At 37.7% G+C, this 25,046-nt stretch overlaps 8 protein-coding genes across 12 annotated transcripts; 5 read left to right on the top strand and 3 right to left on the bottom strand.

Annotated features, from left to right (window-relative positions):
- Nucleotides 1–304: 304 nt before the first annotated feature.
- Nucleotides 305–1,052, bottom strand: LOC125501783. The gene is made up of 2 exons (XM_048658572.1): nt 662–1,052; nt 305–576 (listed from the first exon to the last, which is right to left on the bottom strand). The coding sequence occupies exons 1-2, from the start codon at nt 884–886 to the stop codon at nt 391–393; spliced, it is 411 nt and encodes a 136-aa protein (XP_048514529.1). The 5' UTR covers nt 887–1,052; the 3' UTR covers nt 305–390.
- Nucleotides 1,053–1,204: 152 nt separating this feature from the next.
- On the top strand, nt 1,205–4,169 carry LOC105684138 (golgin subfamily A member 5). The gene is made up of 7 exons (XM_012397282.3): nt 1,205–1,704; nt 1,784–2,247; nt 2,310–2,760; nt 2,838–3,042; nt 3,112–3,351; nt 3,420–3,653; nt 3,748–4,169. The coding sequence occupies exons 1-7, from the start codon at nt 1,562–1,564 to the stop codon at nt 3,805–3,807; spliced, it is 1,797 nt and encodes a 598-aa protein (XP_012252705.2). The 5' UTR covers nt 1,205–1,561; the 3' UTR covers nt 3,808–4,169.
- Nucleotides 4,170–4,558: 389 nt separating this feature from the next.
- On the bottom strand, nt 4,559–12,715 carry LOC105684139. Of its 3 annotated transcripts, XM_012397284.2 has the most exons (5): nt 11,864–12,539; nt 10,728–11,677; nt 9,982–10,353; nt 7,741–8,081; nt 4,559–7,662 (listed from the first exon to the last, which is right to left on the bottom strand). In XM_012397284.2, exons 4-5 carry the CDS (start codon nt 8,060–8,062, stop codon nt 7,211–7,213), a joined length of 774 nt encoding a protein of 257 aa, XP_012252707.2. In that variant the 5' UTR covers nt 8,063–8,081; nt 9,982–10,353; nt 10,728–11,677; nt 11,864–12,539; the 3' UTR covers nt 4,559–7,210. The 3 variants fall into 3 exon arrangements, with proteins under 3 accessions (XP_012252707.2, XP_020706897.2, XP_048514527.1); XM_020851238.2 differs by lacking the exons at nt 9,982–10,353; nt 10,728–11,677 and adding an exon at nt 12,579–12,715 and having other exon boundaries at nt 11,864–12,193; XM_048658570.1 differs by lacking the exons at nt 9,982–10,353; nt 10,728–11,677 and adding an exon at nt 12,579–12,715 and having other exon boundaries at nt 11,868–12,193.
- Nucleotides 12,716–12,768: 53 nt separating this feature from the next.
- Nucleotides 12,769–13,396, top strand: LOC105684149 (mitochondrial import inner membrane translocase subunit Tim8 A-like). Its single transcript, XM_012397299.3, has 2 exons — nt 12,769–13,034; nt 13,187–13,396. Exons 1-2 carry the CDS (start codon nt 12,942–12,944, stop codon nt 13,370–13,372), a joined length of 279 nt encoding a protein of 92 aa, XP_012252722.1. The 5' UTR covers nt 12,769–12,941; the 3' UTR covers nt 13,373–13,396.
- Nucleotides 13,397–13,496: 100 nt separating this feature from the next.
- LOC105684146 (peroxisomal biogenesis factor 3) lies at nt 13,497–14,769 on the top strand. Its single transcript, XM_012397295.3, has one exon. It carries the CDS (start codon nt 13,518–13,520, stop codon nt 14,658–14,660), a length of 1,143 nt encoding a protein of 380 aa, XP_012252718.1. The 5' UTR covers nt 13,497–13,517; the 3' UTR covers nt 14,661–14,769.
- A 145-nt stretch (nt 14,770–14,914) lies between these two features.
- On the top strand, nt 14,915–17,081 carry LOC105684147. The gene is made up of 4 exons (XM_020851242.2): nt 14,915–15,378; nt 15,460–15,741; nt 15,810–16,025; nt 16,101–17,081. Exons 1-4 carry the CDS (start codon nt 15,100–15,102, stop codon nt 16,401–16,403), a joined length of 1,080 nt encoding a protein of 359 aa, XP_020706901.2. The 5' UTR covers nt 14,915–15,099; the 3' UTR covers nt 16,404–17,081.
- Nucleotides 17,082–17,239: 158 nt separating this feature from the next.
- On the bottom strand, nt 17,240–18,512 carry LOC105684148 (ADP-ribose pyrophosphatase, mitochondrial). Of its 2 annotated transcripts, XM_020851243.2 has the most exons (3): nt 18,363–18,512; nt 18,049–18,263; nt 17,240–17,993 (listed from the first exon to the last, which is right to left on the bottom strand). In XM_020851243.2, exons 1-3 carry the CDS (start codon nt 18,371–18,373, stop codon nt 17,362–17,364), a joined length of 858 nt encoding a protein of 285 aa, XP_020706902.2. In that variant the 5' UTR covers nt 18,374–18,512; the 3' UTR covers nt 17,240–17,361. The 2 variants fall into 2 exon arrangements, with proteins under 2 accessions (XP_020706902.2, XP_012252720.2); XM_012397297.3 differs by having other exon boundaries at nt 18,049–18,512.
- A 19-nt stretch (nt 18,513–18,531) lies between these two features.
- On the top strand, nt 18,532–24,731 carry LOC105684145. Of its 2 annotated transcripts, none has more exons than XM_012397294.3 (13): nt 18,532–18,675; nt 19,079–19,292; nt 19,358–19,560; nt 19,632–19,906; nt 19,981–20,263; nt 20,344–21,083; nt 21,159–21,431; nt 21,672–21,932; nt 22,795–23,100; nt 23,178–23,395; nt 23,453–23,569; nt 23,645–23,763; nt 23,825–24,731. In XM_012397294.3, exons 2-13 carry the CDS (start codon nt 19,096–19,098, stop codon nt 23,995–23,997), a joined length of 3,165 nt encoding a protein of 1,054 aa, XP_012252717.2. In that variant the 5' UTR covers nt 18,532–18,675; nt 19,079–19,095; the 3' UTR covers nt 23,998–24,731. The 2 variants fall into 2 exon arrangements, with proteins under 2 accessions (XP_012252717.2, XP_012252716.2); XM_012397293.3 differs by having other exon boundaries at nt 19,629–19,906.
- The last annotated feature ends 315 nt before the right edge of the window (nt 24,732–25,046 follow it).

The raw sequence follows: 25,046 nt of genomic DNA, 5'->3' as shown, positions 1-25,046 counted from the left end.
ATGCTTTCCTTATGTATTTTGATCTCAGGAATCCGAATCTGCAAGCAAAATAATTCCATCTATGAAATTGATCGAGTTATCGCCAAATAATCGTTCGAAAAAGTGAAAAATCAAGGATACCTCGATGGGATCTTACGCCAGCTCAATTTGATTGACGGCTTCTTGTTCGGTACGCTTTTTTACGTAGGAAAAGCGTCCTGGAATTATTTTGGAGAATCTTTCACGTTTTAGCCGAAAAAAACAGTAAGCCTATAGCCTTGGAATTTTCTCAAAATCCGAGATGAAAGGACAGATTTTTTTTTCAAGGGTTCCTCACGCTATCCTCATGTATTTTGATCTCAGGAATCCGAATCTGCAAGAAAAATAATTCCATCTATGAAATTCATCGAGTTATTGCCAATCAATCGATCGAAAATTTGTAATTATTCTGAAATGCGTTGACTGGCATAATAGTACGCTTGGTAGGCATCGAACTGTTATGAGATCTACGAAAGTTGTTGTACGCATTTTGGATCCTGTGGTTACGATTCTTTTTGCGTAGAACTCCAAGTCTCCAGCTGATTTGCATTTCATATCCTAAGGAAGGAGAGAAATTTTTTCAATATTATTTTCAACCGATGGCATACCTCAAACTTCAAGAGGGGTTCAGAAATAGGGCCACCATGTAATGACTGCAGTTCTTGAGTAGATACATGTACGAGGAAGTATGATTTGTTCCCCTGAAACTCTGTGTGTTGTTTCCAAAAGTAAAGCAACAATATGCTTGGGTTGGGCAGCTGGACCTTTCCCAGCAAAACATCTGCACTGACTGTCCGTCAAAGTACACAGAGGTGTCATAATAACATCTGACACTTATCGCAAGGACTTTGTTGTTTCGACTTCGCATTCTTCCCTGGGACAAATACAGTTCAACCTGGAAGAATGAAACGAATAGCAGTGATCAACTTTTCTGGTATCCTTGTCAAAAAACAACCAAGTATGATAGGACTCTTCTCTAGGTTGAATTCAATTTTCTAGCTGTCAGTCTAGCCCCTCTGCTCTTGAGGTTGCACTCTGATTCTTCTTAGTTTTCATCAGTCAACGCATCTTCGCTGTAAGGCGGGTCTCCTCGAGTCAAGGGGCAAGAAACTTGGAATTTTAGTTCACACGAGTTCCTCGAGCCGGCGTTACGCCCCTCGTCGCTAGTTGTCACTTTTTCGGCGGGGCAGATGTGGTAATCGAATAATTAATTAAAAAATCGAAAATAATCGGGACAAATAGCAAAAAATCCGGTCAAGATTGGGAAGAAATCTGGGATGGTGAAGCTGGGTTATTTCTTGCACTCTGATGGCCCTTCTCGTTTACCTTGACGTGTGTGGTTCCATCCGCAAATGACGTATGCAGGCAAAAGGCGCCACTCGATGGGTAGCTTTGACGTTTCTCAACTCAAGGTAACCTGGATCCCAAACGTCAGCGTCAACAGAATACATCTCTCGCAACAATTGGGAATTTGGTGCCCAGATATTGTCGATTATAGCCAGACGAAAAAGAAAAAGTAAAACTCAGGGACATTATTTCCGTCATGGCTTGGCTTTCCGGTCTAGCTGGTAAGGCTGAAACTCTTCTGAACAAAATTGATCAAAATACTGCAGCTGTGTTAAGCAAGGAAAAACATGATGTGCCTTCAGCTGCGTTAACAGAAGTGACATGGGTTCCACCTTCTGCGTAAGTTTTTTTGCAATAATTTGTGTAACGAATATTAGTATTTTAGTTCTTTGATTCAAATTTTATTGATTGTTTTTAGCACCACACCAACCAAACTGCTATTAACCTCCTTAAGTTCACCTAAGAGATCTATTACACCATTAGTTCGTCCTTTATCAAACCCAGGAAATTCAACACCTCAGAAGTCAAAGGCTCATCAAGAAGAAGAGCTGATTACCTTCTTGAATACTCCTACGGAAACGCCAACAAAGACTCAAAGAGTTGAACCTATCACAGCACCTGCAACACCTCTATCTATTTGCGTTGAACCACCAACAGACAACACAGATTCTGTCTCTGAAATATCAATACGTAGTGGACAGATAAGTCCAGTATTTTCGCACACTTCATTGGATGTACCTGAAAACGATTTCCTCTTACCTGTAAAAAACAAAGACTGTAATTTCGATCTAGAAACACAGAACGTCATCCTTAGAAACGAAATTGACACACTGAACAATGAGCTGAATCTCAGTTTGCACAGGGCAAAATCATACAAGAGTGGTAAGAATGGCATTGATGTATTGAAGTTGACATGATCAATGACAGTTATTCGTAATTTACAGAGTGTAACGAGCTTCAACATCGATTAGCTGTGGTGGAAAAAGATTATGCACTGAAGTTTAACAGTCATAAACTTGATATAGAGCGATTAATAAAACCAACCGAACATGCAGATCTACAGAGTCATTTGCAATCCGCACAGAAAGATTTGGAGGAAAAGGACGAACTGCTTGATAAGCAGCAAACGGATCATCAGAAGGAGATAAACGTATTAAAAGAAAAACTGATCTGTTTAGAAACTGAGAAAGTAGAAGGTACAAAAAAATTATCTGACGCACAGTCTGCGTTGGAGAGAAATAGATCAGAACTAACTCTAACAAGATCGGAATTGGAACAGCATCGAGCGAGGGCTCTAAAAACGCTTCAGGATAAAGAAAGATTAATCGCCGAACTCAGAGGAAACGCTACCACGGGATTGGACGATGCAACCTTGATGGAATTGAATCAACTAAGGTATGACTAATAAATATTGTTACAATTTAGAATTGATACTCGATATACTTCGATGATGTAGCGTGACAAATCCCTAGGCAAGAACGTGAAACTTTGAGGGAAGAGAATCAGCAACTTTGCAATCAATTACGAATAGCGAGAGAAGAATTAATTAATGTCGATGGAAAATTGGAAGAAAGTAGGCGAGAGGCTGCGCTAGCTGGGTCTCAAGTTCAGGAGGCAGCTGCCGCTGAGAGAAGTCTACGTTTAGCTATCGAAGAGGATTCTCGTCAACATTCCGAAGTGAGTACCTCTAGCTTCTACGACCAATCTTCTATCAAGATAATTAACCGGAGCGAATTTTGCGTAAAGGAAATGAGATCCCTGAAAGAAGAAGTATCCAGGCAAAGGAACTCGTTCTCTTCCAAACTGCAGAAGCAAGAGACAGAGATTGCAAGGCTAAGATCAAAGCTCTCCGCAGCTTCCACGCCAAGCAGTGAAGTGGAGTCTAGATTAGCAACTCTCACGCAAACTTTAGTGCTTAAACAACAAGCCCTGGAAAGTCTTACAACAGAAAGAAACGCGCTGAGATTACAGTTAGAAAAAATCGAGGTAAATCTATGGTGTGACGTCAACCAATCAACAAAATCGTTTATTTTTTCCTTCATAATTTCTCGCAGCACCAGCACAAAGATGTTATTGGAAATCTGAGAAAAAACATAAGCTATGAGCACGTCAACGACACAGATGACGCCAAAGCACAAGTACCAACTTTCTTGCTGGAAACCCCGTTTGACACTGGGGTTGCTCGACGAGTTAAAAGAGCTTATTCCTCTCTCGACGCTGTCAGCGTACGCACTGGGGTATTTCTTAGGCGTTACCCCCTGGCGAGAATTCTCGTGCTCGTTTATATGGTACGTACTACAGCAACCGTCATTTTTTCATATATACAAATTTTTTTTCAATTTATTTCCAATCAGAATCAAACCTTTTTAAAAATTTTTGCAGGTCCTATTACACTTCTGGGTCCTAGTAGTACTGTTTTCGCACTCTCCGGAGGTTCATTAATCTCATCTCAAGTAAGCATTTTTTCGAAGCTACCGCCGAATCCATGGAAAAATTAAATTCGGAACGGAGCAAAGCTCACAATCAACTGAAAGTTATGAATGATTGTACGTGTACAGGGGAAAAAGAAGACGTTAATATTCCTTGGTGAAATATTTTTTGTTATTTGATCTGTATCATATCTTAAAATCTATGTAGACCTAGGTAAATATAATCAAATGAATATATCCTCAATTTTAAAAATATAATTGTGTAATACTTTTACAGTGATGAAAAATAGGAAATGGTCGTAATATTGAAAGCTTTGTCGTTCTTCATTGAGAAAACTAAAGAGTACAATAAATAGATAAATAATTTAAAAAGAATGGAGCCAACGCTTGTTTGTTTCCTTCGTACAGCTAATGACTACATTTTTAACTAATACTTTTTCCCATGCATATGTATTCGTGTTTCAAATAATAATACATTCATTTATATTCATATATGCGCATGAAAAAAAAAATAATAATAAATTAAACGTCAAGAGGCATTTTATTGCATAAAATTTTTTTCATTTTTTCCTAATACCTTTTTTCGTATCTTTAATTAATTTTTATTGCATCGTCAGTGATACAGAAATTTTATTTATGTATCGATTGCTGAAAACTTGCAAAATTACTATATTATATATTTTTTTAATATATTTAATTTTTTTTTTTTTTCAATAAAAAGTGAGATCACCAACGCCTTTTTGTTTTGTTATTATTATTCTTTATTTTTTTTTATTTTTTTTTTTTAATTCTTTATTTTTTGATAAAATTTGATTTGGCTTGCCTCAAGAATATATAACTTTTACAATCTAATTGTTCTGTTCAATTTTAAAATGTGACCACAGTTATAGATACACGGTATTTAAAATGAAATCAAAAAATGGAAAATGAGAAGAAATAAAAAACTTCTAGTCTAAACTACAAGCAAGGTTTAATATAATGGAAGCCTAATGACTACTTTGCACTAATTAATGATTATATTCTAAAATTAAATTTAACGATAAGCTTCATATCCGAATACCTTCCATGCCTACCATCATCTACCATGCATTTATTGAAAATTCACACACTACTGCCGACAACGATCACAAGCGAGTTTAGTTTAAGAGCATATATATTGTTCATTTTTGAATATTTGTTTTTCATTTAAAATCGTATGATGATAACCATAGATAGCACATTGGTAAGCATCATTTATCAACGGATTCAAATGAATGTACGCGTAAAAGATCAATTGAGCATTCGACGTCGACAGAATTAAATTACACAATAATCCGAATCATATATCAGTAAATTCTCTTCATACTCGAATTGCTAGACTGTAAATTCTTTGTTTTATCGTTTGTTATACTTTTTCTCAATGATTAATGTATCACCACACCCCAGATTATCAGTCATCAGGTCACTATAATTGGTACGGATTTACTCAAATTATCGACAAGGTAAAATTGACACGGAAAAAAGATAATTGAAATACGATCGTTGGGGTATGTGTAATAACAATAAAGATGATTCAAAAAGTTGATGCGTATCAAATCACAAACATAAGATATACACACATATGCTATAGCCACAGATACTGTAGCAACGTGAGCTTTGCTCCTTTTTCATATTATCATTATATAATTCATAGAAATTAATTGATAAAAATATTAATGATAATGAACTACTTCTGTCGGCGAGCTCTGCCGAGCTATTTATCACAAGTCAAATATTATACATACAATTATATATATACTAGGGTGTTTCAGAAAAAAATAAATTTTTTTTTTTTTTCTTGATGGTGTCGAAAAGTTGAAAGTACATTTAAAAACAAGAATTTTTACCCCCATTAGAGCCCTTGATATTGATATTAAGGTTTGCCTCAATCCATTTGTAGTTTTTCCATTTGATTAACTCAACAAAAATTTTTTTTCATTTTTGCATTTTCATTACTTCGGAATGGCTTGTTTCCGCATCATCCCAGTAGAAGGGTTTATAGGAAATTTCACGCTCTACAAAAAACGTCTGAAGGTCAAAGTTTCTCCGATCAACCGTTTAAAAGATATCTGCGATCAAAAGTAACATCAAGCAAAAATTTCAAATATTTTCCACTAAAATTGCGAAAAAAATCATACTTTATATTTATATCGTTTTTTGTTATAAAGATTTGATTGTTTAATAAAATTTATTAGTATTTGGTAGAAAATAAAATAAATTTGTAATAAAAGAGACCCAAAAATCATTTGTTTGATATTTTTAACTTTTATATTTATGTATTTGTGCTTTTTGTGAATTACGTATGGAGTAGAGAAGCAGAAAAAAATTTAAAAACTCAGATTAACAAAATTCAATTGATTTCAAAATTTTTCCTGTGTTAATCAAATAGGAAAACTACAAATGGATCGGGGCAAACCTTAACATCAATATCAAGGGCTCTAATGGGGGTAAAAATTCTTGTTTTTAAATGTACTTTCAACTTTTCGACACCATCGAGAAAAAAAAAAATTTGTTTTCTTTTTTAAACACCCCAATATATACGTATAGTTATATCTATTGTTGAAACAATCATTGTCCGAGAAAAAATTTCTTCAAAATTTCACCCTTAATAATTAATAAATACTACAATGATTATCGCACAATCACAATTATAAACTAATCGAGTAATTTACATAGGTATAGATATATGTACCTGTATATACCTATGCATATTTTACAGGTAGTGCCGGTAGCGATAAATTGCTTTTTCTTTTTTGCATTCGATCATTTATATCGAATTTGAATGTTTCATTGAGTCTTAATTAATGAAATGTGTAATGGTTCCCCATTTTTTTTCTAACTTTTTATACTTCATATGATTATCGTTATTATTATTACTTCTAGTGTACTATAGAGAACGACACACGAATTTTTGTTAATAAAATCAATGATTTTTTTTTTAATGATCTTTTTTTTTTATTTTTAAACAGATAAATTATCTCTCGAAACGAAATTCATAGACTCACAAACAGAATTACATATGCATAATTGATACGAACGCGAATTGTTCAGTAAATTTGTATTTGTTTGTCGCTTGTTTGTTTTTTCTACTTTTTGCGCCCAGCGAGTAAAATTTATATGAGCATGATTTAGATTACATCTTAACGACGCACGAATGAAATGAAGATCGAAATTATTTTTTGTGATAATATTATAATACTTTCAATGAATTTCACAATTAATATAATTTCGAATATATTAAAGCGACTCGCCGGCGAGTGACTGCAGTTTAAAAATATGAATTAAAATTCTTTTTTTTCACAACGATAGAATTTATTTAAAGACAATTAATCGATAACGTGTTGTGACCAATGACCTGTTATTGTTTTGAATTTTCTCTCTTTAAATTAAGTAAAATTTTATGAGCTTGATACCCTCGGGTCTTGAGTGAGTTTTTGGGTACGATTATAATCCTCATCTGATGATAAATAATCTGAGCATGCATCTAAATGACTTTCAGGACTTGAAACGGGGGAATAGGAAGAGTAGGAATACGAATAAGAGTAAGGAGAGCAATCTGAAGCTGATGATAACGATGGGGACAACTGATTATCGGTGTTATTAGTGAGGAATTCGTTCGTCGACGAATCTGGAGTTGCCGGTGGTGTCGGTCTCGATAATAATACCTCAGAAGAAGACGACACCACCGTCTCTATGCAGCTCTGATTATCTTGCTTACTGTTGTTCTCCGGATTACTCATAACCGACCGGATAAATTCTTTTGTTTCAAATCGCAAAGCGTTAACTCGCTTCTGTAATACGTAATTTCGTTTGACAAGGGCCATAGTTCTCGCCAAGATGTCCAGCAGACCTAAAACATTTTTAAGTCATATAATTTTCTATCTTTCTGACGTAATACAAGTACAGTTCTTCTCATACACCGCCATACCTTCTCGACGGGCAAAAATGGATCTCCACCGTTCGCTCATGTTGTTATTTAAATGAGGATCAGAAGCGGAATTTCCGGTGTCGCCTTTTTTTTCCAACGATGATTTTCTTGGATTCCATATCTCCTGATTATTCTCCGCGGGGTTACCGGAACCGTCATGTTCCTGGGCGTTGAAAATGTTCTTCAGTCTTAACCTTTGGCGTTGATCCTTTGCAACGTTCTCTTTTCTTTGACGAGTACGTCTTATGTTATAAGAACTGGTTTCCCCGCTCTTTTCCCGAACAGGTGCTGACATTTCTGGTACGCAAACGGTAGGAGCCATTATGTATTATCTGATGTACCTGTAAGGACAATTGAAAACTGCATTGATGAATTTAATAATAAACTAACGAACCAGATTGATACGGCCGAAGGTATTGAATAGCCGTTGATTATATTTCAGTTGTGGAGGGTGACGAAACTTGCTTAAGTGATGCCGGTGAGGCGGAGGAGGTAATAAACGATTTCCCGGAGGGAAGTTCCGGGTTGAATTCAGGGAAGGGGGTTGGTTTCACCGAGGGGATTTAGAGGGCCGAAGGGTCGGACCGAGAGAGAAATAAATTGAGGGAAAGTGGGCGGGGGTGGGTGAGAAAGGAGGACGCCAAGCATTTCGGAGGGGATGAAATGGACGGCCTTGAACCCTGCGGGCACACGTGCAGAACGTTGTGAGAGAAGAGCGGATTCCATTTCCGCCCCCGCCAATATTTCGTTCTGTATATATTACTGTATATTATACTATTATACGGTCAACTTTACGCCCAGCACTCTGTTGATTCTGGATTTTAAACGAATAATACATGTAATTATAAAAGGCTTCAATCGAATCCTCGACCAGGAGGAATCTTTACATGTGTTTCAATTTCACGTTATCATATCGGATGTCACGTTTCTAACTAACGAAGCCCTGCTATCATACTATGAGCCAATAAACTTTGTATCACCTGACCGTTCTATCAGATACTCATTCAATATGCCGCAGACTGCAAATTGCAGATAAAAATTTTTCATTTCAAATGTTATTGAAACATGGTACAAGCAATGGTACACGGTATAATATAACACCTCATAGCATATCATCCCCTGTAAAAGACAATCACCTAATTCTTACTCTGTATTATAATCTGCTCCCTGCCCCGTGAAAATTCTTTCCCCTCGATCGAACCGTGAACGCCGACACCGACGCCTCGCTTTCGCGGCGCACGTGGCTTTCCAAGTTCGATGCCCCTTGAACACCAGAGTAGCGTAGATGGATGTGGTATAAACATCCATATATACATATATAAATACATATATATTTTATATATACCTATATAGGTGTATAGATATGGTATATTCGGGTTCACCTATACACACAGAAATATCTTCTGTATATACTTCTGTATTTAGGTACTATATAAGTACGCGGTACCGACTATATGCGGTTTCCCTTCTTCAGACTTTCAAAAGTCTGGAAAATTCCTTTTCTCTCGGTATTACCAGATCCCGTTATGATATTATACGAACATTATCCAGAAATCATGAAAGTCTGTTAGAGACTGACGTGCTTAATTTAAAATTTTATACTCATAAAATCATACATATACGACATCTAAGAAGTTCCATTCAAAGAGTACAAAATTTTGATTTTAATTATAGTATCGCAAAGTTATATATACACATGTATATGTTCAGAAACATACATACATATGTATACGAATGCACATTGCGATCTGGATAAGAAGGGGGATATGTATAGGGAAGGGAGTGAGGCGGAAAATTGGTGATGTTGGAGAGGGAAAAGAAGGAGAGAAAATATGGGCCACACGTGGCGATAAGGCGATGACTAACTGTCTGTATATCTATATATTTATGGACATACTTATATATATAACACACACATGTACAATACATAATAAATTGTATATACCTCCCACGTGTCTCAGTGTGTGGAAATCATCGCTCAACGCATACTCGTATGAATAAAATTTTTCCTCTTCGCATGTCAAATTATTAAATAATCATATATATGTAGATATTCGATTAAAAATAATATACAGTTATGAAAATCAGATGTTATTTATTTGATAATCATTCAATTATCACGGTATTCACTAAATTGAGAATATTATATAAGGCGTTTGATAATTAATTGACAAAAATTATTCTACACATCGTATACGTATATAATACCTAATTTGTAAATATTAATTGTACTATACATACCTGTACGACAGCGGTTTAGACTATCTGCTTTTGTTCGTGTTCTCGTTTGTATTTTTACTTTTATTACTGTAATATTTATTATTTTTTAAATAATAATCAGCCACCTCTCCACACACCTTTATATTTTCTTGTTTGATAAAAAAATACGCACCACACACTATTATTTTCTTCGTTTGTATCTAAGTATATGTATAAATGAGTTTTAAATTGTCTTTGGAATTTTTAATTTCTTATGTAAATTATTGTTATTGTTATTGTTGTTGTTGTTGTTGTTGCTGTTGTTATTGGTATTGTTATTAACGAATAGGATATGTGTGCAAGATATTTAACAGTTGAAAATATTGCTTTTCTTCGTTATGTTTATCGTTTCTTCTTTTTTGTTGATGTTGTTATATTAACACATATAAATATACCAGGATGATAGATATGATATGTATATTACGTCTGAATCATAATTCTAGGACGGAATAATTAAATTCTGAAATTTTTTTTTCCAAATATCATATTATTTCATCCCTTTTACTTATTATTATGAATAAATTTTTCAATTATCGAATTATCCAATACCCTTATATCAGACTTTGATAAGAAAATTTAAATTATCAGTAAAAAAAAAAAAAAATAGAAAATTTAACATTAGTAATACTATAAGAAGAAAATTGAATAAAATAAATTTCTAATTTAGTTATATTATCATGCTGTGAAAACAAAATTTCAGCGATTTCTTTTGCAATAATAATAATTACCTGGGCTTTTAAAATTAATGTACAAAATTTTGTAAGGGAGGTTGTTATGCATATATATCTATACACATATGTATACAACACACATGTGTGTGTATAGGTATGTATATAATATAAGTGAAAGTAGTAATTTATGAATAAGTACGTCAGTTCAATGGTATGATATTGAAAATAATTAAAAAAAAAAAATTTAACTAGTTTAATTAACGTAATATTATTATACAGGGTATTTTAGTGTAGGGTGCGCGTTGTTTGGGCGCACTCTGCACCGTTCAAAGGCTTGCGGGCAACTGAACTCGCGAGTGGTAAGGAAATAAGCGCCATGTCTTCGATCCTCGTGTAAAATGCTTGTATAGGTATACGCGGTATATACCTGTATTTTATATACCTATGTACCCTACACATAGAAGAGATTCTAATAATCATGATCATGATAACGAATGTGCGGCACGTGTGACCCCCTCTACTTTATTCCTATTCGGAAAGGATTTCGCAAAAGGTGTGCGCGCGCGCGCGCTTTGCTTATTACCGCCCCATTTATATATCCCTTCCCTAGAAATCCCGTAAATTTCCCCTCAATCTATCCCGAAATTGACGTGTGTTTGTCTGTCTCAATTATATATAAGCATATCATATATTATATGTATGTACGTACATACACGTACATATGTACATCCATAAGAATCATGCAGTGAAATACTCGACACGTGTGGCTCGGTGTAAAAGCGCGGTCAACGTAAATTTTACACTTTAAACCAGTTACTGAATGTTAATAATCAACCATCCATTCAACTATATTCTATTATATTCTAGGTTCTATCTCTACACTTAAAACTAGTAGAAATTTACACTACTGTGCATTATACTATATTATACAGGGAAATTCATCTCCAAAACCGTTATCGATGACCTCTTTTAACTCTGCGATAGAAAATACTACAGTATGTACGTACCTAGAAAAGAAAAAAGAAGGATTACTAGGAAAAATTGAATATAACAATCATGTTAATAACAATAATGATAACAAGAATAATAACGATAGCAACAATCTAATGAATAAGAAGACAACGGAGATTGCAAAGAGAAGGGAAATAGGAAAACAATAAGAACAAAAAGAAACTAAGTCATTTCCTACCTACCTACCCGTCGGCTTTCCTCTCTCTCTCTCTTCCTCTCTCTGGATTTGATGAGGAGATAAGAGGGGGGAAGAAGCGCACGTGTAACAAATTCTCCCACCAAACGGTTGTAGGAAAAAAAGGACGTCCTTCACCGTAGCTGCTGCTACTACTGGTGCTGGTGCTCCCACCAAGCGAAAACTTTCCTTCGCTCTTCCCCTTGGTCGTCCCTGAGCTCCAGAGGATCCCTCTGTACCATGACCCCGCCGGTTGCAGCAGCGGCTCCACGTGGACAACTTAAAACCCTCGCTTGCTCGCTTCAACCAGACGCAATCGATGACGCACGTGTATATTCTACAAATAATACACGAGCACTTCGTACACATCTATAGATGCAATAAGAAAATATTAGGAAGTGTGAGATTTCAAAGAAGAAACACGGAGACCCTTGGACTATGTGAACTATGATTATTGAAAGAAATTATAGGAATTGAGGCAAAAATTATTCTAACAACTAGGTATTGATTCTTCATCGTGATTATGCATGGTCTCAGACAGTTCTGATTGGAGATAATTGATTGTCCTTGATTATTAAGCAGGGCGATAGAAAAAAATAACCTAGGATTTGACCTAGGGTAATCTAAATCAGATCTGAATGATTACCTAATTCCTTACGCCCAACACTATTCATTTTCAACATATTCAGGATTTATTTGCTATTAATGATCCCGTATATTACCGAAATTTGTTTTTCCCGCATTTGTCCTTCCAGGGTCAGGTCCATTGTTCACGATCCATTGTTGCATTTCCAAGACCGCCATTTTGAAGTGTGCATGCGATTTTGTTTTGTACCTCGTGTTATTGCTGGCGATGGCGCCACTAGTTAACGCGCCTGAGTTTTTGTTCTTGTGCGGGCGAATTTTCAGAAGTTTCGGTGAATTTTGGAGTAGTTTGTTTCGTCTGCGCGAGTGACTCTGCGGCTTTTGATAATTCGATGCTGAGTTATTGCGCTGCGAATATTTAATCGTGGTATTAACCGTAAGCTCAGGGTTCATTAGTTGCTAACAAGATCACCGGATTAGGAAGGAGTGAGATTTGAAGTATGAGTTTTGATGGAGATCAAAGTTCGCAAGGTGCGGTAGACTCACAGCTCCAGCATTTCATTGAGGTTGAAACCCAGAAACAGCGATTTCAGGTGAGTTTAACTTTTTGACAATATAACCTATAACAATATCAATAGACCCATTGTCTTCTCCATCGATTATCACAATTGACACAGAAAACTCGATTTGAATCAGACACTCCCTTGATTTGAAATATATCTCACAGCTCAGGTTAATTTTACAGGGTTTGGTTCACGACCTGACTGACATTTGCTGGGATACCTGCATCGACAAACCATCTCCTCGCTTGGAATCGAGAACAGAGAGTTGTCTACACAATTGTGTAGAACGATTTATCGATACCACAAACTTCGTTATGAACAGATTGGAACGTACAGCACTGACACATTCCAAATCGTCTCTGGAATAAACGTTGGTATTTTATCTGTTTAAATACAGGTTATATTCCTGTAATGAGCCTTACTCCATTTCCAACAACGATAATAACAGTACATAGACTTATATAGAGAGTGATGATATGACAAAGCAGCAACTTTACAATTTACACAAGTAAAATGTTTTCACGCATGAGAGATTTTTTGTATCGACACAGACGCAAATTTGTTGTCAGTGGTGTTTTGGTTGGGGGTGTAATTTTTGCAACTAGGTATACACAGCGTAAGCTCAGAGAATGGCAGGAAAGTGAGACCCGAGCATTTATTGAACGAACAAGACGACAACAGCACTTTGAGAGTACAGAGCGAACCTGCAATCAAACGATACTCTCTCTTGCCAATGGACTTAGAGACACGATAACCAGCACTCTGGACACAGAGGCAATAGTGGAGAAACTTCGATTGGGATCAGGTGACAAAATAAGTCTTTGGAACGAGCTGAAAGTCCTTGCACTTGCCAGATCAGCTGCCTTGATTTATGCTAGTACAATACTGGTTGTCACTTTAAGAATTCAACTTAATGTGATGGGTGGCTACATGTTCCGGGACTCTAAAAATCCTGGTCAACAGGTTGAGATTGACGGACCTATGCAGGAAAAGTATCTATCGATATGCGAGTACTTTATGAGTGAAGGCGCAGTTAAACTGAGTCAATTCATTAAAGGAAAGGTGGAGGAGACTGCTGCTTCTATAACTCTAGCTCAAAAGCTAAGTTTGAGGGATGTCGAGCAAATTTACTTGGGAATAACTTCCTCCATTTCTGCAGACAGTAACAAAGACCCTATAAAGAATTTATCTTCTTACGTTCTTCTGCCAAATTGTGAAGCAGTATCCGATAAAACCCTGTCTAAGATCATAGCTGAGACGTTGGACCTCATGGAAAGTGAAGAAATTCAATCTCTCGTTCGTTCTAGCATCAGGACTGGCTTTGTCATGATGGTTGATCACGTCTCTGAGTATTTCTTTGACTCCTCATTTCCTGGCGTAATGGAACAACCCACCCCTGTCCCGGGTCCGTCATCCCAGAGCAATTCCACATGGACCAACGCGACTGAGAAACCCTTACAAGTCGCTCAGACAAACGGGTTCCTTAATGTTAACAAAATGTCCATGCCGATGGCAAAACTTATCCCTATCGTGAATGGACAAGTGCCTGCAGTGCCCAGAACAGGTGACAGTCCTTCCGTGTGGGTCAAACAATTGATTCTAAATGATCAACTTAAAAGTTTTGGAGCTAATGTCTACGAGGCATTCAGTTTCTGATGATTATAATGAAGGTCTATGGGAATTCAGGAGTTGTTCAACAATGTGAGATGATATAGATGAACGGCGGTGTAAGTGAAGTTGGTTGAATAAATTTTGTTACTCTAAACCACATTCCAGTTTCATTTAAACCTAGAGAAAAACAGAAAACTATTCGTTGAATAATGTTCGATCGTTACTTTCTAGTTTTTGTTGTTCTAGTACGTACGTATACATACCGACGAAACGAGTTATTTGGCATTGCGTAATTTTAAAAAAGCACTCCCGAGGTTACTTCACGATATCATGTGGCCAAAGTCATACACGCGCAGGTACACGCAGAGTGCAGAAAAACAAGTCGCCTGCTGCCCTCGACTGCGGCAGGGTGTAATTTTCGAGGTGCTGTGAAATCAGTCAATAATTCTACGTAACTTTATATCCCTTTTAAGAATCATTTAAAATGTGGAAGTTTGTGTCTCGCGGAATTCGTGAATCCCTTGAACGTCGTGCAAATTGTAGCACAAATATATATTCGCACACTTCACAAGATGGCACCCTTAAAAGTGAGGTTAACCCTACCAGAACCGCTTGCGCTGTTGATCAACCACGAAAAATCGGATGTCTGATCACTCGGTACATCAATATTTGTCGTGGCATCCAAGCTGCGAACCCAACAACTTACAAGAGCCGAGGGTCCCGTTGGAACCCGAAATATTCATGGGGTGAAGCTGTCGAATGGGTAGGATTAGAAAATGTTCTATTACGCATTTTCCTACATCTATTTTAAGCCATGCTTAATGCTATCATATTGTGTGATCAGTCTGGACTTCTGGCTGTTGGATGGATAATTTGCCAGTCGCTGTGCTTTCATCGGAGAATCCTTTGTCCTGATCTAGATTCGGTTTGGCGTAAACGAATATCGCAAGTACACGATGTTCGCATTTCGCAAATCCTAGGTGCTCTTTTCTGCCTCGAACCTCGTCATGTATTGCCAATAAGTAACTGTGTTGGAAATCACAGTGAAAACGATGCAGGGGATAAGAATATTCAGGATTTTAATTTGAATTCCCAAACACCCTACGGTCCGATCACCATCGAAGAGGTATAAACCAAAAAAGTGATCAAGTCAATACTTTGAATCCAAAGATATTTAAACTTTGATTCCTCCAGGCTCTTCAAGATGCAGGTAATGATTTTACTCGCATTCATAGAATAGTCATGGGAGAGTATGAATTCCAAATGGGAATGAAGGCTCTTGAAGAAAAGCGTTATAAGGAGGCAGTTAAGCATTTCACAACTGGAGCCAGTCTCTCTTCTTCATCGAGTATGTTTAACTTGGCTCTCTGTCATGAAATGGGACTTGGAACTCTCGTTGATCAGAAGGAAGTAATGCAGTTTCCAAAATTGAGATTTTCCCCGCTTTCAAGTTATGACGTCACCTTTATCCCACTAATATTTCAGGCCGCTAGGCGATATCAAGCTGCTGCAGAAAACGGACATGCAGACGCAATGTACAACTTAGGAGTTTTTCATGCTCAAGGGCGAGGTGGACTTCAAGTAAATATGCAAAAGGCTCGAAAGTTGTTCACCGAAGCAGCTGAGCTGGGTCAGCAGCAGGCCAAATACGCGCTCACTTTGGACAAACCTATTGCTAATAATCGGCAGAACGTCGATGAACAGGAAATTGTTAGGTGTTTGCCGGTAGATAAAGTTGCAAATGTCAATACTGGTGGCAATCTACTTGTGCAACTTGTAGGATTATGAGACAAAACAGCTGTGAATTGGAGGAAGTTTTTCAGTTTGATTGATTCATCCATCAAAAAACGATGGGTCGAAGATATGCGCTCCTATGAGACGTCTGCTGACTCTCCAAAGGACAAGACTTTGAGCGAGTCAGGTCCTGTAACCTCAGGATCAGGTATGTTGCAAGGTTTTTTTTTGATACCTATAATAGGTATTGTGAAAGTATTAAGGGTCCGCGGAATGCGATACGAATCATACAAGAGAATTTGTAAATAATATCAGGGATCTTTCAATATGGACGTGTCTGGCAGGATCTCAATATACAAATACATATATTGAACACTGTAGATCTTGAGCAGCAAGATATGTTAGGTAAATGTGGACGACTCCTTAAATTTTTCTGTAGTTATACCATGTACCTACTATAACGGATATAGAGCTAATTGAGAAGCTATCTTCTAATTTTTTTGTACAGAGGGAACAATCATTCTTATTGTTGGAGTAAGTATTGCTAGACCGAATTCAATTCAGTTTTTTTTTTCTTTTTTTTTTGTATAAGATTTATGTATTTTCAGATAACGCTTTTTAGGTTCCATCTCGACAAACTAAGAATGTTGATTTAGAATAAATGTTTTTCTGTGAAGTAAGGATTATTATTAAGGTATAGAAATAAAAGAGAACGATTTTTTTATTCATATACAAATATGAAATAACTTTATTTGTTACTGACTCTTCAAAGTCAAATAATAAAAGTCTTGAAAAATTCAAGAACTAGACTCAGAGGTCAGAAGCTTGCTTTTTTCGGAGTTTTGCTAAAATTACCAAAAGTAGCCAAAAGAAAAATATTATATAAAGGGTTCTTTTTCTCTTCTACTTTATTGAGATTAGTAGAAAAATCTATTTCTGTACTTTTACAAATTCTATCTTCTTAGCACCAAACTACGATACATCCTTTCAACATTTTTGCTGAGAACTTTAATTACCAATGTGCATTATGCTTTTGTGCGCTCAGTTTGACGAATAGCCCATGACTAGAGTAGAGTGCAAGTTTCTTGTTCATATCCATCCAGCGAACGTTAGCGGCATCATCTCCCGCTTGCAAATTTATTTTTCCAACAATGCTACCATCTTCGTCGTGAAAATTCAAGGCTACAGTTTCCATCCATGAGTTATCCGTGTTCCTAGGATCGTCAACATACCCCTGATAAACGTTATCTCCATTCTCAAAAAATTTTTTTAATGTTTCCTTCACACTGTCAATCTCCAAATCATCTTTTTCAAGCGAGTTTAAAGCCTCTTCCATAAATTCTCTTTGCACAGTAGAAGCAACAGCCTCACCGGGATCTACCATGCCTCCAGGAAGCGCCCACTCCCCTGTATCTCCTCTTTGTATAGCGACAAACTGCAGTATGGGCTTTTCAGTTGTTCGGCTTATCTCAACTGCCCCAGTTCCGTTTCGTTTCCAACGTGTGACGATAGGATCTCCAGCATGATTTGGTCCCCAACGTCCTAATAAACCTCTCCCAATTATCCCTGTGCGACCAACAGGATTCAGCGGTCGGCCTTCTTTCACAACATAATTTCCAGTGTAACTCTTGCGGCTTATGTCTCCTGTGCAAAAATTGGAATCCAATTTTCTCTTTCTTTTTATTTGCTGAGGACTTACCGTCAATCTCATTCCATTTTGGTCTGAATTCAGGGTCATTGATGTTTGGGTCTGCCCAAGGTGCTCCATATACCTTGAGTGCTGTGTAGTCTGGTGGGTTATATTCAGGAAATTCTGTCTTCCATGGAACGTTGTCCTCTAGAACTTCGAACCTGTATATGTTGCTGCGAGGATACACTCCTTTGCGACAGTTTTGATTAAGCATTCTGAATATCCTATGAAGCATTAAATCCTGCTCATCAGCTCCACAAAATTGATAAGAAGGCACTGATGAAAAAATGCAAATCCAGAAACAAACTGACAGGTAAACGTACCTGCCGTACATTTTTGACGTCAAGTACGTATCTGTCAAATTTAAGCTTCGTTCATACCGAATCCACACACAATTGAGTGCAAGTCGACTCGAAATCGACTTACGAGGCTCTGCGAGATCTCGCTGCGTTGTTTATCCTTTTCTTGATTTTTTTTTCCTCTCAAGTGCAGACTTTAGAGATCCTCCGTAATCTGGACGATTGGCGCTACCTTTGAGTTCGCAGTTTTTGTGCAACTCGGACACACGCTGATTTCCGTAATGGCTGCCTAAGCTTTGCGGGCGCAATATCTTTGACGGATTCTAGACGAAGAAGAGTAAGTTTGCATTTCCATATTCGACTACTTTAAGAAGTACTTGTTATGGACCCATTGTTCCATCGCAATGTAACAGTCGTGAGCACCGGTGATTAGTCGTGATAACCTCGTTGCCTTTTCAGAGGCGGTACCATTGTTTAGTTTCCACGTTTCGATTCGCGAAATTTTCTCGCTTTCTTTCCCGTAATTCCGACGCTGTAATTTCTCAAGTTTATTCCAGTGTCAGTTTATATGCCAGAGGAATCCAGGTTGATGATAATCTGAAATTTTTACCATTAAAAAAAAAACGCCTTCAATTTCTGATCTCTAGATTTCTAATTGATTAATTACACAAAGACGCCCTAGAGATGCAGTGTGACAAATTCCTCTCAACACATTCAATTCGGTTGATTGTTCTTCACAGGCTTTGGGGCGGTCCGAATGGACAGTCAGGTGGGTGCTGCTGGAGCAGGAGGTATTTTGGCGATAGAGTCTAAAGTACCTGAGATCCCCCAGGCCCCAGAAATCCCCGAACCTACAGGGCTCAGTCCTTTAGCGTCGTCGCTTGATCATAATCTCACTCTGCAAGAAGATTTTCTGCAATCTGGTAGTAACAATATGGGGATTGAAAACACATGGTGAGTCACGTGGGGCGTCGATTAACTATCTCACAGAATCTCAATTATGATTCATCACCCTGTAGGACAGAAGCCAATAGCTCAGCTGCAGACTATGCCATTCCAATGCCACCACCATCAGGACTGGATGATTTTGTAGATGTTGGAGCTGACCCTATCGAAGATTCGCCTATGGGTATTGAACATGGACCTTTCTTACCTCCTGGAGCCATTGCTTTAAATAACCTTTTTGCTGAAGCTGGAGAAAACCAGGATGACTCTGTGATAGGTGAATATTTGTTTATTAAATTAGGGGCATGAGATATTTTGTTCTATATTTTTTGTCCTTTTTGACAGAAGTCACGACACCACCTGGGGTGTGTGGGCTTCGAAATTTGGGCAACACGTGCTTCATGGCCGCAGGACTTCAGTGCTTGACGGCCACACCTCCTGTCCTACGTCATTTTCTAGATTCTGAATCTAAATGTGATAAACTTGTACATCCACATTCATTGATGGCACATTTTGGTTCACTTCTCACTAAAATGTGGTCTGGTAGATATAGTGTGGTTAGGCCAGCTGAGTTCAAGCAAGTCCTGGGAACTTACCATTCGCAATTTAAAGACTATAGACAGGTGAGTTTGTTTTTGAGATTCTGGAGATTATTTAACTGCATTTTTAGTCATTAAAATTCCAATTCACAACTCAGCATGACTGCCAAGAGTTTCTTGCCCTTCTGCTCGATTCTTTGCATGAGCAAATGAACAGTGCAAAGTCCACGAAACAACATCGGATCCCGGCTACAGCGACAACTGCCGAATGCAATGGGGAGAATGACCCATTTTGTGACTCAAATATCACCGATAACTTTGTGGCAACAACTGTCAGAAATCGTAAATCCTCGCCTATTGATAATCATGAAGTTTACGACAACCTACCATCACCAGAGTGTCCCAATAGTCCTAATGTAACGATGGCTGGTTCACCTAGAGGTGAGAATTGTTTAAAATTCATTTTTGTCTGCTTAGAAGCAGAAGATGTAATTTTTACTTTTTTAAATCAATGTTGGTAGAATCAGATTCTCCCATGGGTGAGACAGATAGTGCGGTTAATTCTCCCAGAGGATCGCTGTTGAATGATGACGAGGAAACACTGGATTCAGATGAGATTCTTGAAACGAAATCTAGTTTCATTCACAACAAGATGCAGGAAGATGGAGGAACAGAGTCTCCAGTGCTTAGCGGAAATGAATTTCGGCTGGACAAACTCGACAATGTGTTGACAAACAGTGTCACTTGTTATCACGGATTCTATGATATATTAAAAGATGCAAAGACGAGCAATGCGAATTTCTTAGTCACGCCGCAGGAAAGCAACAACGAGATACATTACGATTCCCAGAAATATCCAAAGGAAAACATCCGCCGGACAGCTTTAGAGAATTCTAATTTAACTGAAAATCATGATTTTGACAATAAGAGTGTTAGTATTAAACGAATAAAAGAGGTCAATGTACAAGCTGGGAATCGTGGAGCTGACTGTTTCTCTAGCGGTTCCGATGCCGAATGTGATAGTGGTCTTGAAAAATGCAACGTTAAGAGAATGCGACTCGAAGATCAGGAGAAAAATCACAGGAGGGATGGACTCGGAGGCAGCGGACTCCAGTGCTCCAGATTTATGCTCAATTGCGAAAATGGTGCTGTTGCTACACAAGGCGAAGCTGAGGCAGAGGCTGATCGATATTGGGCCAAACATCTCAGATCAAACAGAAGTGTAATCGTTGATACATTTCAGGGACAATTTAAAAGCACGGTGAGACAGATATTTTCATTTACGTAATTGGTAACATGACGATAACCTTTGCTGAATTATTTTTAAATTAAATAGGTTGTTTGCGCGGTTTGTAAGCATATATCTGTTACTTACGAACCGTTTATGTACCTCTCTGTGCCTCTACCACGGGCTATGGAAAGACAACTGTCTGTGACGTACATACCAGCAAATGTAGATGCTCCGACGAGGTGCGTAGTTTCTTTGAACAAGCAGTCGAGGATTGGTAAAGTAAAGGCAGAATTGCTGGAGACTTTGGGAAAGGCAAACGTTTCAACGGCGAATGTGGCATTGGCTGAAGTTTTGGAAAATCATATAGCTAAGATATTGGTAAGTGATTTTCCCTATTTTTTTTTTTTATATTTAACGGAGGGTCAAGAAGGCTGCTAACTCTCCAGCTCCAGTAGCAGCCGATACTGCCCTCCGATATTAAATCAATTGTGGTAGAACATTCCTGTTGCTCAAAGTATTAGACACAGGGCTACATACTGCTGCACAAAATATTTCAAGAAGTTTTGATACTCCGCTAATAGGATTTCATCCGACTAATCGAATAATCATCAATTCCAGGACGATAACTCACTCTTGAAGTACGTAAATGACACTAACAGATCGATCTATGCTTTTGAATTATCCGATCCTCCCAGCGCATACACGTCAACATCCAACGGAAGCGGGGATAGGGTGACGGAGATGGAACCATGCCGGACAGGAAATGGAGTCAGCGATGATGTTGGGCTCTGCATGATATGTTTGGAGGAGCTGGACGGGGATCTTAAAAAGCATGATGGAAGTGGATGTAATTTCATCATGTGTGATCCCTGCATTGAGGTTAGTCTTTTGGCTCATAATATACCACTTGGATATGTTCTCCCGTGCCTTACCGAATGCGTAACCCGTTGATTGTCCGATAGTATTTTAATGTAAAACAAAACGCAGAGATTGCCAGAGTAGAAGTGCTGTGTTCATATCGTACGTATAGAGTTTTTCTTACTATTTATTTGATTATATTTTTAAAACTCTGATAAGAAAAGCGCCCAATGATGAAAATTAGCAGTATCAATCTAGCAGTAGGGGCTTACAGGCAGGGTACAATTTTGTTACCATCTTACATAGCCTCGGGAAGGTCTGAGGTAAGATCACTAAACGTTCTAGCAGGGCGGCATTATAGTAATGTGCGTGGTAACCAGAAAGAGCTGGAGTTTGGCCAATGTCGGGGATACTGTGGGATTTCTAAAAACCAAAGCGGAGACGGTTTTACTCCAGATGGAAAACCACGTGATCAGCTGTTTGAGTATAATCTGCAAGCTGCGTTTTACTTTTAGAGCGTAGAACTCAATTCAGACTAGTCTGATACTGCTCTATATACTGAGGGCTTTTCTTTGTCTGTATTCACTTATTCCTCTATTTATTCATTTACTGGAAGTGCAGTAGCTGTTTTTATTATTTATTTATTTATTTTTTTTGCTGTAGCTTGTTGCAAAATTGTGTTTCTGTTTTTATTTTTATCCCTGGGTACGTATGATTCCTTATGGAAAACTTTCCAGTTGCTTGTTTTGCGACAAGATTTTAAGTTTATTTGCGGCGGCTTTGTGGGAACGTATTCCCCGCACCATCATCCATGGTCCAACCAATTTGTGGGCTAAGCTAAATCGATGAGAGAGTTGAGATACGAGTGCGTATTGCCCAACAGAACTACTTCAAGAACCAGACGGATCCTCAAAAGTGCCCCGTTTGTTCAACGTTCGTGACGGCATCCTCTTTTACAAAGATCGATCAAACTGGTCGTCCAAGGCCAGCTATCCGTAACCTTAACGTACCGTTGGTCCTAAGGGGCGATAGTAACGAGGGAACCAACAATCGGAAAGGCACCAAGCTCTACGGTTATCCACACTTAGTTAAATTACCTTCCAGGGTTAATGCTAAGGATTTATACAACTCTGTCAAGAAGGTCGTGCCGCAAGAGGCACAATACAGCATACATTTTGTCGATGGACAGGTTAGCTGAATTATGGCACTTGAACAATTTCCCTCAGAGATAATCCCACGAAACTAAAATTCTTACCTTCGATTTAGGGTCATCATTGTTCCCGCTGTATGTACACAGCTCATTGTACAGGCTGTCGAGTACCAGATTCGGGGATGGTCGCTTTGCAAAATGGCGATACACTCGCGGTACGATATACGGATACAGTGCCCAAAATTATAAAACCTGTCGATCATGTAAGCGTCAGCAAACAGAGACCACATCGTCCTTTGTCATTATACGATTGCCTGCAAGCATTTAGTCAAAGGTATTTATAGGAGCTTCTGTACATGAGAATCGTGAGCTCTATCTTGATTTTTTACAGTGAAACGCTAGATGAACATAATCCTTGGTTCTGCCCCAAGTGCGAGCACAATCAGTGTGCTACAAAAACGCTCACCGTCCATCGATACCCAAAGTTCCTTATAGTGTACCTAAAGAGGTATTCAAGAAATTTAACAGTTATTTGAGTTTCCTTCAATTTTGAAGTTCTACACGTTATTATATATTGTTGTAGATTCGTGTTTTATGAATGTGTCAGCATGAAGCTAGACGACAAGGTCACCTTCCCATTAGTTGGTCTTGGCATCGGGAGGCACCTCTATGATCTCTACGCCTGCGTCTGTCATTTTGGAGGTCAGGAAATTGAATGGAATTATATTTTTACTCGATTTCCAAGTTGGAATTTCTTTTTCAGGTGTTTCAGCTGGCCATTATACAGCCTATGCTCGTAACCCCCGGACAGATATGTGGCATTATTATAACGACGAAGTAACAACAAGGCAAAAACCGCAGGAGGAGGATTTCAGCAACGCTTATATATTGTTCTACAGCCGTCAGGGTACGAATACAAAACCTTGCAACATTTAACTGCCAAGTTCATCGGGGATATCGTAGACTTGACAATTCCAGATGACACGAAGACGGTAGACTTATTTGAAATATACCTATTATAAGATCGTCATCGAACTGTTAGGTGTCGTATTATTGTAGTATTGCTAAAGGGGAAAAAAAATAGATACCTTTCTTCGATATCACGATACGGAATGATATTTGTAGTCTTCGCTGTTTCGTCGTCGAACAATTTTTTTTTGTTTCGTATAATATTCAAATCGATCATATTGATCATGTAATTCAAATACAGGAATAACCGCTCCATCTCCTCCTTGCCTCAAAACATTTGTTTTGTCAAAAAATTGTTGTCCCCTTATCCCTGATTTAAACGTTGGCTTTCCATTGTAGTCAAATTGTTATAACAGACCTGATATGATCTCACGAGCAGAGAATTATACATGCGAGAATGTATACGCCGTTTGTTCTAACAATTACTCAATTTATGTTGTTTCTTTTATTTCAATTTTAAAATCGAATCTAAACTTGGCTAAAGTATTCGAGCGAATGGAGTACAAAAAAGAAATGATTGAACCCCGTTTCGGTGCGACGGTGTAATCGCGAACGTAATTTCCAATAATTACCTATGTCAAATTATTAATAATATACTGAATTTGTACTATAGTTAATTATATAGGTATACACACAGATAGGAGCTTTATTCGATCAATCTGAATATTGATTTTGAACCTAAATAAACGTAATTTATGAGATTTTTTTTATTCAATGGTCAGAAGACAACGTTCCTTTTAGATTTTTAATTAATATGATGCAATGAAAGAAAATTGGGCATAAGTGAATAATCACATAATTGGTATTGTTTGATAAATATTTCCCTTTTTTTGTTTTTGGCTGATTACAAACTATTATTTTTTAGTTTATACTATTTCAGATACAAAATAACAATTTTATTAATCAAATTTTATTATTCATTTATTTATTTATTTTTTCCGTCACTTCAAATTTTCGAGATTAACTCTCGGTTTCCAAATACTAATCTTTTTAAATTACACGCCACGAACAGGCAA

The sequence above is a fragment of the Athalia rosae genome, chromosome 7, assembly GCF_917208135.1.
Source record: "Athalia rosae chromosome 7, iyAthRosa1.1, whole genome shotgun sequence".
Classification (NCBI taxonomy): domain Eukaryota; kingdom Metazoa; phylum Arthropoda; class Insecta; order Hymenoptera; family Athaliidae; genus Athalia; species Athalia rosae.
The sequence above is the reverse complement of the archived record's forward strand: the minus strand, read 5'-3'. Positions and strand labels throughout refer to the sequence as shown.